This window comes from Leuresthes tenuis, unplaced genomic scaffold, assembly GCF_036924035.1.
Source record: "Leuresthes tenuis unplaced genomic scaffold, fLeuTen1.0.hap1 SCAF_6, whole genome shotgun sequence".
Lineage (NCBI taxonomy): Eukaryota > Metazoa > Chordata > Actinopteri > Atheriniformes > Atherinopsidae > Leuresthes > Leuresthes tenuis.
The window spans coordinates 11,012,548-11,027,904 of NW_027325360.1; the positions used below are offsets into that span (position 1 = coordinate 11,012,548).

The 15,357-nt window shown below is 42.8% G+C and overlaps 1 protein-coding gene across 2 annotated transcripts in view; it reads left to right on the forward strand.

Moving 5' to 3' along the window:
* Nucleotides 1–15,357, forward strand: part of LOC140309618 (ADP-ribosylation factor-like protein 15) — a 92,048-nt gene that overhangs the window by 20,673 nt on the left and 56,018 nt on the right. For both annotated transcript variants that reach the window (XM_072387549.1, XM_072387550.1), the window contains exons 2-3: nucleotides 12,927–13,071; nucleotides 14,475–14,534. In XM_072387549.1, coding sequence (XP_072243650.1) covers nucleotides 12,927–13,071; nucleotides 14,475–14,534 — 205 coding nt within the window. The remainder of the gene's footprint in view (nucleotides 1–12,926; nucleotides 13,072–14,474; nucleotides 14,535–15,357) is intronic.

A 15,357-nucleotide genomic window follows, 5' to 3' on the forward strand; every position in this document is an offset into this window, starting at 1 on the left:
ATATCTTGAAGAAAACCAGTAATGCAGGCAGTATTGCTCAATTTGGGATTTGAACGTCTACTGAGGAATAGACTGCTGTGGGTCTGTGAGGTTGATGAAAGAATTTCTTTCCCGTATCAAAAGAAAACATGACACCTGCATCATATTGTGAAGAAATAGAGCTTTGCTCCCAGAGCTTCGCTTGGTGGGTTTGGACTCGTGGAGGCCACAATCTGGTTATGATTTAGAATTACATAAACATTTTGAGACTGTTGTTTTGGAAAAGTGTTTTTTTTTTTCTTCCTCTTTTTTTCTTGGTTGGGGAATAATGATAAGGAAGCAAAATAACAAATGAGAGAGATGGTTTGTAAACCGTTTGTCATTGGCAGGAGAGACTCTGGCTTAGACGAGAAGCTGGGTAAAATGTACGCTTGTAACCGTCTCCATACTGCCAGATGAACCCCTTAAGAGATGGCGAGAGACACGTTAGTGCAAAAGATGGACAAAAATTAGTGACGTTAGGATGGCAAAAGGTAGGTGAAATTGGGTTTGAGGTTTTTTTTTATTTTTTATCCATGCCCCTCCAAAAATATGTCAGTCACAAACTGAGGGTTCCAGAGCATGTGATTAATTAATTACTGATGGCTTCCCAAGCTTTGAAAACCAGTGGGGGAGCAGACATCAGATGTGTGGAAGAGGCCTCTCATTACCATCACAGAAACAATGCTCGAATTTGGCTGTCATGGATTTTTTTAATTGACTGTTTTGTTTCAGTTTTCTTTTCTCTCCTTTTTGTTTCGAGGGGGTAAGGATGCCCCTCATTCCCTAGTCTTGATGAGGACAACTTAGTAGGCTCTTAGTGTCATACAGCAAGGACCCTTGGGAGGGTCTTTGATGGCAAGAAAATCTACCTTGGGGAAGTGGGGGGGAGGGTCTTAGAAGCGTAACACTCCTCTCTTGATCCCTGACAAAAATGCGTGAGGAGGAAAAATGTATGAATGACATGTCAATTGAATCGATACACTATGTGGGGTGTACGTGTGGATCTGCAGGGGCGTATGTTTTTGTGTGTGAAAGGGAGAGCCCAGGGATCCACTAACCACATGAGGGGTCTTCTAATTTGCATAATTAACTGTTGACACTAACTGTGCTTAATGAAGGCCTATTGAAGTCATTGACCCTTTTACACAGCCTGTCCCTGGGAATGAGACAGGATCGTCCAGCAAAGGTTAAAACAATGTGTCTGCTTAACTTCCGACAAACGTGGCGCAACGCCCCAAAGTCCCAAAGCTTCATGTTCAGTGAAAAAGGTTATGGCACAGAATGACCTGCAATTTCCCAGACTTAAATTCCCATCAGATGTTTGGCTTTTGTGCCTCGTCCCTCATAACTTTGTGTCCTAAAAAATTTGCCTTTGTAATGTGTGAGAAATTTGCTGGCGCTGATGCTACGGAACAGTGAACCATGGCGTATTGATCACTGCTCTACTGAAATGATTTGTGTTGGTGTAGTTACAAAGAGTTTATTCACAAAAAGAATGTTTTTACTTGTACGGTAAGATCAAAATGTTCTGGTAAGATGTTTTTTTTTTGTTTTTTTTGTTTTTTTTTAGGTGGTCTTATTAATATTTTTGTAACCTTTGTGTGTGTCTTGTTTTCATCTTAAGACATTATTTCATAGCTATTAGCTTTGAATATTTCATAAAGTTGTCTTTAGAATAAAACTCAATGAACCATCATCAGAAAGCGAAACAAACCTCACCTCAGGTTTGTTTTTTCTTTTAGAGAACAGTGTGTGTTTGTGTGTTGTCTATTAGAGTTATTAAAGAAGGGCGGCACCAGCCACTTTTGTGAAATCAAAATGCCAAAAATGGAAAAAAAAAAACCTGTAAACTGGAGCCCTGCAGTCTGACAGGACTGTGGCTGGTGCTTCTCTGGTGGAAAAACAAACTAAGACAGTCCATTCAACTCATTGCTGTCATTCTTTCTTACTACCTTTTATTAAAAAAAACTTTTATTTTGAAAGGAGGATAGAAATTTGAATCGAATGTAAATGATTCAACTCTATTGAATCATTAATCACGTAAAAGACACTGTATAAGAAGAGATAAACTGCTGTTTTTGTTTAAGTTTGAATAGAAGGTTGCAGGTATAAGGGCAGGTTTATACTCTAACCTTTTATAGTTGCTAACTCCAACGCTTGTCTTGGGCAATATCTTATTTGTCTGAAAATGTCTAAGCTACAAACCTCTAAGCTACCTCCTTTTCCCAGAAGATACTTCCTGCTGAGCTTTTGAACTAAAACAGAGTTGAATAATGGCAGCAGTAACTATCTGATATGAGAGACGAAAGGGTTAAGACTAAAACATGTATATAATAAGTTAAACAGATGAAGTCTGAGTCTCTGAAATGATCCTTCTCCTCTTCGATGCCCCACTGTTTGAGAGGACTTGGCCCCGGTGGAGAGAAACTACAGAAGCATTGGGATTTTATATTGTGTATAGTATCCACCTTTGCACCTTTGTGGATATTTTGTTCTTGGAACACAGCTGTTTCTTTTCCTTTTAGGATTTAAAGCATTTAAAAGTAACTTACTGTGTCATTTAAAGATGAATGAGAAAAAATCTCAATAGAAGTGGAATACTTGAGCCATATTGTCCAGCCACAGAATTTGAGGCGGTCAGTGATGCATAAAGTTGCATCGTGTGCATTAATGTATGTCCTTTTTGTGAGTATTTTAGATGTAAAGTACTGTGTAGTTCAAAGAGATCTCCCAACGCACTCGGTCGGATTCAAAGGCATTGCTCTTCACTGCCCTTCACCTGCTGCCATATGCTGCCATAAGCTTCCAATAGATCTGCTCACAAGGGGTCACTGAAATGTATTCTACCATGTGTGAATTAGAATATCTCTCAACTGGACACAGACGGTCCATCTGGATCCAAAACATCGAAGAAGTCTTCCTGACCTGAGACATCCTGCAGCAGTTGCACACATGTAGACTTTAACCTAACTCTTAAGTTCTCGTTGCATATCGTTTATTGCAATTACTTGAGTTGGAATAGAGCTGTGTTTATGGAATAGAGCTGTGTTTTTGGTTGTAGCATCGCATCGTCTCTTTCAAGTCAACCGTCACAGCACTGCACTTGTGACTTCTTTAGAATCGAGCCCATTTTTCTAAATTCCCGAACACCTCTGTTGCTAAATTTCAGCCTTTTTAACTGCATTGTGTTGCTCATTTATTGATGTGTGCTGTGGTAATGAATATAGCTGTAAATGCATCAGAATGTAATTAAAAGTATGCCATTACACATGCACAATAGTACCGTGATAACGTCATATATTCTCATGGTATTTCAGAAACTGTGAAAATATGTAGACCACTTAAAAAGTTTCCAGATTGTCCCTTCTGCTAATGTACATTTTCTAACTTCAATATGATCTGACTAAATCGCCATTCAAGTCATTTAAAGACAAAGTCTTTGCAGGGAACCGGTCTATACTTGCATGTACAATGATATGTGAAAACTTAGAAGCGGCAGAATGTTTTATTTGTTCCCTCCCACAGTCCACGGCATCATGGCGTTGAACAGACTCGAGTCAATGCGCTCTCTCGTGCATGCAGTCTCTGGGCCGCCCTCGTACAAACGGACACGGGGAGTAACCGTAGCTCGACTCGACTGTGCATGTAACGGTGCCGATAGATTTATGTGGTGGGTTTTAATAAAAACTAGTGTTTCTGGCTCCCCACTCTGCCACAGCTGCTGAGAGACCTGAAGTGCATCCTTGAGTTGTAGTTTATAACTTAACTTACTTGCAGATGTTGAAAGCTAAAATGAATGTGATTCAGTGAGGGAGTCTAAAGGCTTAGAATTTGATACTTCGTTCAGATCGGATAGCCAACCGTAACGCTTTTCGGTACTCCTAATGGTTTTTCCATTTTGTTGCTCTTTGAAGTCTCTAGTGGTCTATTATCCATCCCTGTTCTGTGTTTGTGGAACAGAGGGATGTGTTATTTATGTTTTGTTTCTTTTTTTTATTTGTCATAGTCGGTCCTTCTCATTAAAGATGAATATCAAGTTTGGCCCCTCGGCTCATCAACCCAACTCTCTATTTCTGCACAATGTATACGTTTATTGTTCATTCTGGTTCCTATTAGTTTTTTTTTTTTGTTGTTGTCATTTTGGTATCAGATGAGCCTTGAAATGGACGATGGGAAGGGGTCTTTCACATTTCGTGTCAATGTTCTCAAGCTTGAGACTTTCCCACACTTTCTTTCACAGAGAGCACAGACCCTGTGATTTGTTTTTGGAGGAAATTGAGTTAGCTGTCAATAGAGATGCTGTATGAAAATGAGCTACAACTGATGTAAGTGAGACAAGTACCCTCCCCATCCACCCATCCTTTTTATGTCTGTGAGATGGGGCGCCCCGCACCCCCCTCGGTTCTTGCACACTAGTTTCAGGCCCTTCAAAAGGGGGCCCCTCGAGCTTTGATCCTCTACATGGGTGCAGAAAAACATCTTTTTGCCATGCACTGTGCCCACGACAGCAAAGTGTTCGCTGCTGATGTCGCCAAGCAAATTACTATTTCCAAAATTTAAGTGTTATATGCCGTAAAGGCCCCCCATTTGTACACCCCCCCCCCCAAACACCTCACTCCTCTGTCCTCCTTATCCACCCTCTGGATGCCCCATCGAGTAAAGGTGTCCTCTGTAACTGAATGCAGCTGCCTTGCCACCACCTCAGCCTTTCACTTTCTTTTACAAATAGAGGGTAAAATGAAAACAGCCCTGTGGGTGGGCCCCTTAATGCCGTCCCTGTCGTTCTCCATCTAATGTACTTTTCCAGTAAATGTCGTGAAGCGAACAGTAGCTCCAACGTAGGCTCCAGACAGATAAATGTGTAGTGGGGGCGTTTGGGGGTGGGGTTGGCTGGGGTGCAGCCTCTCAGTTCGCTGCTTGGCTTGTATTTTTCCTATTGATATCATACTCATTTAACCCACTTCTTCTTCAGCCTATTATATTAGTGAGCTCCCTTGGTGTGACTGATTTTTTTTATACTTTATATAGTATAAATATATATATTTATATTTTATACTTATATTTTTATACACATCCTCATTTATCTTCTTTTCTTTTTCTTGAGGCTTTGAACATTTTATTATCAATAGTGTAGCAGACAGGAAGTTATAAACTATGCTGCTAAGGGGACATTAGTAAAAAGAAAAAAAAAGATGGAATACAATTAAAAAAAAAACAAACAAACATCAACTCAAAAGATTCTTCACCCTAAGCTGCACTGTGGCCCCACTTCGCGGGGACAAACATGGACCCTGTGTAGTGCTGGTTGAGCTCTGGGATTGGTTCCAGACTCTCCTCAGGTGAACTCTCGTCAGCCCCCGTTGAGTGTAAGTTAACTTCAGACACAACAGATTGGAGTCACACAGATCCCTGTGTGCTTCAGAGAGGGTTGTGGATACTTCGATTGGAGTGCTATTAGCTTGTTTAGGAGATGTGCTTTGTTATTTCCCTTTTATGAGTCTTTTTTTATTGGCATTATTCTGTCTGAGATACAATCAGTAGGTGTCTTGTTAGATACATTTGATCACTGTATTTGATTAATCTTTGCTTATCACACGAAATACCAGAAGAGGCAATTGAACACTTTATAGTTTATAGTCTAAAGTGCTACCTGCTACTGTGTACTCAGCCTTAGAGTCACAGTTTGATTGTGAAGGAATGTTGACAGCAGCAGCACCTAGAAATACTGTGTAAATGAGTGGAGTTGTTGCACTGTAATATAAAAGGGGCCTTTGCAATTGTTTTGGGAATGTTGCACATTGTGTACTGTGTGTGTGTGTGTGTGTGAACCATAGCAGCGGGCACTTACTGCCACATCCAGATGGTGCTGAAAACAAACAGGGCTTCGCTGTAGGACCTCTCAATAGGACCGTCTAGACTGGTCCCTGACCAGACAGATACAGCCTCCCATCAACTTAGTGTTTGTCAGATTTATGGTAATGGTCCTGCAATAGTCTTCCTGTCAGTGACATCAAGATTTACAGCACTGACACCCACCCCCACCCCCTGCCACACACATACACATGTATACCATCCTCATCCCAAACACTCCCTCTATCCCACACACTCGAACAAATGCACCCTCCCCTGCCCAAGCTTCTTTTTCTCTGCGTCCTTCTTTTCTTAGACCCCGCATGCTACTGCACAACTCTTGCCAGCCAGTGTGCCTTGTCTATGTAACTGAGAGTTGTGGAAGTGCTTCAGTGTATGTGCCGGTGTGGTTTGTAAGAAGACTGAGGGCATGAAGTCTTCCAGTCTCCTTTTCTAAAAGCATCACAACCCTGGTGAAATAAAAGACCCTCTCGGGGTGGCAAAACCACCCAAGCCCCCTCTGTCTCCTTAACAATAGGTTGTGTCAGGGTTTCCTGTTAATCCTCTGTGATGAAGCTTGTGTGTTTGGGAGCAGGGAGAGGTGGTGATGCCGAGAAGCTTGTGGGCATGTTTCGTTGTTGTGGTTTGGGGGTAACTCAGAGATACTGAGTGGTAGAGAGTTTAGAGGGAAAGGAGCAGAGGGGAAGAAGGGATACATTATTGGTGGTGGAGTGCAAGTAGAGGACAGACAGAGCCCCATGTATGCGGATTAGAGCGTGGCCCCCTCTTTCATGTCGGCGTTTTTGGGTGGTAACCTGATCTCCGGGCTCTAGCAGTAGTGAGCCCAGTGGGAAAGGCTTCCTGACAGATATCCCGTCCATTCTCAGCCCAAGTGTTTTTCCAAGGCTGCTTCTCTGCCTTTGATCTGGCCTCCTCCTCAACCACACAGGGTCACAAGCTACCATGTCAGCCCAGATAGGAGAGAACTAACCCTGAAGCTGTTTACTAAAAATGAGAAGCACAGAGGTTAGAGGGAAGCATGATAGTTGCTCCAATCTGTTGTTCAAAATCACGCCCAATTATCGAAGCCTTTCCTGGTTGTTGTTAAAAGTGACCCGAAGGTTTCAGACAGTCAATCTTTCAGCCAGATCAATGAGATGATGGCATGTTTTGGTCCTAAACAGTTGGCAGCACTAATGTTTTCTTTTAGAACACTTTTTTTAGGGCATGTGTAGCATTTTTGGAAGGTCAAAGGTCCCCTTGTTGTCCTTTCTGTTTCTGTTCAGTCAAAAAAGAAACCGAAATGGTGTAATTGAAACGCAAGATGTTGATACATGGAGCCGTTTGGGTTATTTATTATGTTCATCCAGTTACAGTTACTGGGTAACAGCAGAGCAGTGCTTTTCTGTCTGCAGTGCAATAGATATGATATGTTCCAACAGGAAAGCTGGGGGGCGCTCTAACTTCACTTTAGACTTTGGAAGTGCGTGTATGTGTGTGTGTATGTTCCAGCTTGTCTCCTTGTCCAGACACCTTAGCGTCAGGGCAATAGTGTTGGAGGTCTGAAACGAGGTCCAGACAGACAGAAGTGGGATGAATGAATTGGTTTGCAGCGGTGGTAGGCGAGAGAGAGAAGGGGAGAAAGTGGATGTTGCCTCAGAATAAAGAGATGATGTGCCTGCAAAGCAGTGACAAGCAAATGGGTTTTAAAACGGGGCCTTCCTTTGCGCCCACAGACAGGCAGGCGTAACGGGTTGGGAGTTGTTGTGTCGACTCGAGTAAGACACGGTCTACTTCACCAGATAGGATGTTGAGCTGTTGCAGACAGGCTCATCTTATTATTGCTTTATGACTGTTATTTCAGTCCAGTTGGTCTTCGTGATATCATGTTTGAAGCTGTTGAAATCAACAGCAGACATACGTTCACTCCATCAAATAACATTCCACGTTACTGGACGTACATTGTCGAGGCGCGGAATGGGAATGATGCGTGTGTCCCAGCGTACTTTTTCAGTGTATGCATGACTGTGTGTGTGTGCGCGCGCATTTGTAGGTGATCTATTTCTGATCTGGTGGAATGAATGGCACCTGTTTACTGTCCTTAACTGGCCATCATTTTTGAAATGCAGTAAATCTTGTATTTCATCACCCGCAGCTACAGTTGAAAGCACGCGAGAGTCTCGCTGCCAGATCAACGTTTAGTTTTATTTTGCTATTCAGCTTTTAAGACAACACGCCTGTAGTAACAAGCACGGTGTCAGTGCTCCTTCACCCTCAGGGAAGATCTGCTACCAGGCGTGTGGCGATCATGATGGTGGTAAGAAAAATGCCCGGGGGGGGGGGACCTGAGCAACCAAACTTGCAAGTCTTTAATGTGTGTTGTGTTTTACAGCTGAAAAAGGGTGGTAAGGATCTTGGCCTGAAGCAGTCTGTGGTTGGCGTGGTAACATCTAAGCATGGGAAGAGTCCAGCAAACAGCCTTGTGTGTCTAGCATGTCTCTCTCACCCCTTAACGAGAATGGCATGCAGCGCGCCCCACACACCCCCTTCACTCACCCCCTTCCCTCACTGTACTGAGCCATACTGTGCCCCACTACAACCCCCCTCCGCCCGGCTTCAAAGCGGCAAATAACAACAACTGAAGGGGGGAGAAGATGAATGAGGATGAATGAATGTGGCTGCCCCCCTTAAACCCGCACGCTCCCTCCAACTCCCCACAACCCCCCCCCCCTACGCTTCCTTCATCCCTGACAGGCGGCTTTCCTGTATGTCCATCTTCGCTGTAGGCCCGTGTTATGACTGAGGACGGTGTGTATTACACACATAGCTGTTAGCACTGCCTCTCCGTTGGGACGCCCATATAAAGGACTGTCATTTCCAAAGGTCAAGAGTGAGCACTGCACGCAAGTGTTGTCCCGACACTTGGTCTGGAAAAATAAAAACAGCCCGCTTGCCCCTCCGTGTCCCATGTGGCTGTCTACAGTGGCAATGACTACCAGGGGACAGTGTCTTGGATGTCCTCTCCCTTTCCTTGTCATCGTCTCCGCTTTCTCTTGGTAGATCCGTTGTTGTCAGGAAGTCTAGATATCCAGCTTATGTGAACTGGCAGCCAAGTCGGAAACAGTTGTTTGCTTCTTGGTGTGCCTAGATTTTGGAAATGCCTCGAGGTAAATGTGATACAGACGTTTTTAACAAGCAGTATTTCTCTCATTAGCACCATGTCTTGGCTCAGTGCAAACTTTGAAGCTTATCTGCTGATGTGTAACCTTCCTGTCAGGAGGGTGTGTTGGAGGTACATCGCATGGACGTTTGTCTTTATTTTCTGGGTAAACAAAATTTACATTGTTGTGGGTCATCAGAACATCCGTATAAACTATTATGTGCCAATTGAATTATGTCATAGTTTCCCAACTAACATTTCTTGCAAGATTTGCAAATAATGGGTCAGATGTCCTTTTTTAAACTTCTCAGTCTTGCAGGAATTTCCTTTGTCTCCTGCTTTTTTCAATATAATGGTAATATAATACATAAATCCCACCCACTTAACACCTTCCACGTCACGTGTATGCTTTATGGACCTGCCTTGCTGTCAGAGTTGTTCATTTTGGAAATAAATGTGTAATTACTCATTTGGTGAAGCATCCGTAGAGTTTAATGTTGGCACCTTTTGCTAAACGGCGCTGTATCAAAATCCTGTGGAATTTTTTTTTTTGTGGAAAGTTTGGATGATAAGGCCAAACATCTGAATAAACAAAATATGATTTAACGATGTTAGCGATCCAGAAAGACAGCTTTGTTTTGGGTTTTTTTTTTATATCTGGGCAACAAATTGCATTAATTATGTAGCTGTCCTGGGTGCTCCAGCAGCATCAATAGAGGTTTCACACCTGTTTAGAAGAGTTAACTCAGCTCTGAAGCAGTGATTGGTTTGCTATTGTTGCCATATCTCTTATTCTATAAAATGGATATGGAAAGGATAGCAAGAAGAAAAGCAGGGGGGGTGGGGGTCTGCTGCAATAATAGTAATAACTATTCACAACAGAGGCGAGCAGAAAACTTGTTTAATGCAAACTGGAAACCCGTCGGCGTGCCTCAGTTTGGAACATGCCGTCATGCCGCTGCCTGTTTTCCTGTCCTGTGATGTCTCGGCAGTAGCCAGAGTATGAGAGTGAAACATGAACCGATCTGCTGCTGTGGTGGTTGCGGCTTCCCTCTAACCTACATTTATTACGTCTAAAAATACTGAGTGGCTTTCTGGAAGAGCCTTACTCCCATTGCTTCCAACTACATCAGATAAATGTCTATCATGATGGCTTGTGATCCACTTAGAACTCCTTCTGAAGCTCACCGTTTCTGTCAGCTGAACTAAGTGTCTTGATCCTTTTCCATGTAGATGCTGTCCAAAATATTTGTGGATAGGAGATGTGTTAATGGACACCAACAGTTACCAAGCTCCTGGGACTTTGAGCCTCGCTCGAATAAAAACAGTGGGGAGAAAAGAGGCCCGCGGCAATAATTCTTATGCCATCAATATCCATTTAACTCTTAATAACATGCTCTCCTATCGTTTAGGTGAGGCTGCATCTTAATAACTTTGGTGTCTTCCTGATCTCTGGTCAGTTGCCAGGAGGCCTAATTCTGTCACCCATTAAAAGTCTTCACTTCTTTTTCAGACTGGAGGCTGTGAGCCCATTTCCTTCTTTCCGTTTTGCATCTTTTTCAACAGGCTGTTGATGTCCTAAATGATTAATTTACATAAAGCTTTACCAATCTGGTTTCTCAACAGTGAGGTAACGTCTCGCCCGGTCTTTCAGGGAAGCGTAGTTCAAACATGTCCATAAGAGGCAGCTAATCAATAATGTCTAGGAATGGCAGACATTTTTAGGCAGAATAGTTTTTGGCAGGATGGTTGTTCTCTCCTTATAGCACTTTGTAAGAGTTTTAATGGTACCTTTTATTGAAAAATAATTAGTAACTGAGACGCTAACATTGGCTCTTGATTTTTATATGATGATACATGAGAGATTTTGATATTCCCGTGTACCATTTCTGTCTCAGCTTTCTGTCTGGCTGAAGAGAGTTCTGGAGGAAGTGATCATAGAATAGACTGATTTGAACCCTCTGTCTCAGTGACACAGCATACTGCCTCTCAAATCATTGAGTCTGTGGGGATAAAGGGGGGGGGTGCGTGTCTTGAGGTGAGCAAAGGCCTTTCGACATATTTATTTTTCTCCTGTGAGCCTTTTGACCAGCTTTCCTCGTCAATCTTGAGCTGTCAAAGAGGGCCAGAGGTGGGAGCTGATATCTCTCTCCCTCACAGGGGCCACTGTGTAAATGAAGGACCCCAGGGTCAGGCCCTGGAAGCTTCTTTGGTAACTGTTGTGAAATCTCTCTGTTTGCTCCCACATAGGCAGTGACAGCAATCTCTTTTGTGGCCTTTGTTATCATGTAAGGGGGGTTGTAACTTAGTCATCCAACTTTCTGCAGCATCATTGCTCCATCAGGTCTTCCATCACTACTTATTACAACACCTTTCTTCCAGTAAGAGATCAGCTGTCGGCTCAGACGACTTACAGATTGATATAATCTTCTGCAGAATCCTTTGCATGCAGCTTCGGGGAAAGTGGGTGGCAGTTACAGGTGCAAAAGAAGGGAAGTGAGCAAGGAAGTAAATATAATGACCTAATCAAACAAAGTTTGTGCACGTGTCTCCACATCTGACACGCGTGTGTTTCTGATCTTAGCGTTTTTTGTTGTTTTTTTTCTGGAAGAGGTGAATGTTTCCTGTTTAAGCAGACTGGTGGGTTCACAGAGATGTCGGGGGGGTCGGGTTGCTCAGCCGACGTCTGGTTCTGCTGAAGCAGACCCCCCCCCCCCCCAATCTCCATCAAACGCTGAAAACTGACCCTGGCTATCACTGATATTTTGGGGTCTGAGGAGGAACTGAGTCTGAAACACTCTTTTCTGATCTGTTGTTCCCATCTTGCTGAAAAAGAAGCAACAGTTGCCTCTTGTAACAAATGCTAACATTTATTGTCTTTGATTGAGACATAAATCTGGAACATTTAGGAAAAATGCAAGAACAATGCTACTTTTTTTCTTATCCTCTTGCACTTTGTGATGGCTTGGCCAGAGGATGCATGCATCCTTAAAAGGTCATTTGTTTCTTTGCTTCTTTCTCTGGTTTAACAAACAGTGACGGCAGACGACGTCGAAAAGGAACCAGGCATCCATAAGTTAAGATCTCACTCAGTTTACATTTATTCCCTAATATTGCTAATTAGCAAATGTTCACTTTATAATAATCATACCATTACATCAATCCAAGCCTATCATTCAGATGCGCAGCAGTTCTTGTGAGTTTCAGTCCTGAGAGTCTTTGGTTGAACAGCGTAACAGTGGGTTGAACAGGGTCATCCGCTAACATGAGGAGTACAAAGTCTTGAGTTGATGTTCTTCCACCTGAAATGTGATATACAAGATGGGTGGGAGACTGTGCGTGTCTGTGTGAGTGTGTCTGCCCTGCCTTGTCCAGACTGGTTCCTGTCTTGCTAATAAAAGAGATCTCTCTTTAGTTTTGGATACTGATCTCTCTACACAAGTTTAAGGATCTCATTCACGGTTCACACCGCATTTGCTCCTTAATGTCTCACAGCAGGCCCTCGGTCCCACGCCGTGATTCATGAAGTGACAGGTCTGCCTTTGGCCACCATAAGGGCCCAATCAGACAGGGTACAGATTCAGGAAAAAAACAAGTTGCAACAATACTGAGACGTGTGCATCTGAACGGTCTACTTGCTAATTTTTCTTTTTATGTAGACACTCACCCTGAATGACATAACATTAAATCATACAAATTAAAGTACACGTTGTACATTATTCCTTTTTTAAACCATCTTTGTTATTAAAAAACCTCCTCTTCCATAAACTGACTTGATGACTGCATCAAAGGAATATTTATTTGCTTTAAATGTAAATACAAAGTATTAATCACTGCCTCTCTCTCATTTCATTTGGCTGGCTTTACATTCAGTACTTTGTATGCTTTGTTTTAGTGTTTTCGGGCACTGTGCTGTAAAGGACCCCCGCCGCCAAGACCAGAGTATGATGTGGTGTGTATTGGCCTGACAGGTTCTGGAAAGACCAGCTTGCTCTCACGCCTTTGTAGTGAGGGCAGCGACGGCATCGTTCCTACAACAGGTATGTGTCGCGGTGATGTCACGTATGGATCAGTGGAAAAGGAGGCATTTTACTGGATAAAGAACATTGTACTTGCATAGATGTGAACACCCCACTACAGTTCCAACTGTCTTCTTCCCCCTACGTGTGCCTGCTAGCTTTCTGGGCTACTGAAATGCCTTTGTGTTGTCCTTCAGATTAGGATCACAGATATATAATATTATCCAGGCTGTACAGCTTTCCTCGAGGGGGGTGAACGCTCTCTCGATGTACTCAAAGTCCCGAAGTTTGTGCCGGAATGGATGTCAGGATGTTACCGGCCAAAGTTTAGTTTCTCTGCTCCAGTCATGTTGGAGGCTGGTGTTAACTATGTCCAGAACAGCAGGAGGCTTTTTTGTTAGTACATAATTTTCCTGGTAGTCCTCACTACTTTCCATATATGCAGTGCAGTCCCTTAAGAACACTGACATTCCTCCTTCCTCCCCTGGCTTTGACAGCAGCGAAGTTGAGCTGTTGCAGAGGCTCCATTTAAGATTTAGGCTTTGTCTAGTTGAAGCTAAATATAAACCAACCTCCAAATGTGCTGCTGATAACCGTAAATGTGTATTTCTCTGTGGATTGAGCACTTGTTCGTGCCTGCCGAGGAGTCCTCAATGAGTAGAATATGTCCCTTACTTACCTTATTATTTTAGAGAACTTCTCTGAATTGAGAGTTAGCTGTCAGCACTGTCTGCGTCTGCCAACATCTACAAAAGGATGATCTTGAAGGCCAAAAGAGGAAAACTCTCCTGTGGCTTCCCTCACTATTTACTTCACCATTTCACTCTTGTATCCTGTTTAAAAACCACACGTTGCAATTAATTTAGAGGTTTAGAAGATTGTAATCTGGGGTTTCTCGCATCTCTCCTGCCATCTGTGAGTGTTACCAGGAAGAGAATTTCCATAAAGACAATGTAGCATAATTTGAGCTAAATCAAATCTGTTTCCTCAGTGGGTTTACTTTGCATTTCCCACCATTTCCCAAATCGTAGCTGCGAAAACAAACCACATAGTACTGGGTAGTGCTTTAAACATAAGCTCTGTTTTCCATTAAATCCAACATGGAACAAAACACTTTTCTGTTCAGCTTTTCTTATTTTTCTGTTTTACTAACCCAGACCACACAGTCTTTTCTGTGTTTATAACACAAATATGTTGTCAGTCCTCTGTGTGTTCACCAGCTGGTGGAAAAGGTAAGCCAAATATCCTCAGGAAAATTGATGATGAAAAGTTATATTATCTTTTTTTTAAAAACCATTTTCTCTCCGTTTAAAACTGACACAGCTCGAATTTGTACACAGTGACACGCAGCACTCCTGTCAATGTCCTGCTACACGCCTGTTTTATATAATTATGATGATGGATTTTCATTTTTCTCCTCTCAGGTTTCAGCATCAAAGCAGTGCCATTTCCAAATGCCATCTTGAATGTAAAAGAACTTGGAGGTAAGAAACACAGGCCCTGTCTGAGGCATTGTAGAGGCCTCCAGAGGCCTCTAGAGTTTCCTCTCTGCGGCATGAATCAGTGGAACAGAATGAACCTGCAAACTCCACTATTTGTATGCATGTTTGGGTCAAAAATAGCAGAAAACTGACATTTCTCCTGTTTAGCAGGGTTGTGTGTGTAGTCAATGCCTTACCTGCAGTAGACATTGGTCAGAGAGCTTTGTTTGGGGAATCAGAAGTTTTTCTAATGAATGAGCTAAAACTAAAAGCCACACAGGACAAGGCCACCAGAACAGAGAATATTTGGGTTTTTTGGGGATTTTAATTGGAGCTCACACGCACGCCATATAGTGGATATTTACATCGTGTCAGTTGTGCATCACATGGTTACACCAAGTGTGTCAAGGTAAATAAAACATGTGACATAACTGGGTCCACGTAACACGACCTGCATTGCCACGCTGCGTTGGGACTGGGCTGTAACTTGGGACTGTTTTTAAATACACTACATATGATCTCTGCTGGAGGAGGTGTAAACAACAGTTTAGAGTAGAAATGATGCAGTTTAAATTTCCACATTATAGCTTAGGTTTGAGTTGTTTCAGAGAGTGGGGGAAAATGCACGTTTCTGGGGTCTCTGTTCCGTGTAGCTTTTAGCTTCAGCTCGCCTGTCTGTGTGGCTTCTGGCTGTCCAAACAAAGACCGCTTTAACCTCTGTCAACTGTGTGTCAAAAACACCTCGTACAACCTCGAATATAAATAAAGAAAATACGTTAAATATTCTGATAAATCTACACATTCCTTTAATGTAGATTTTAATGTC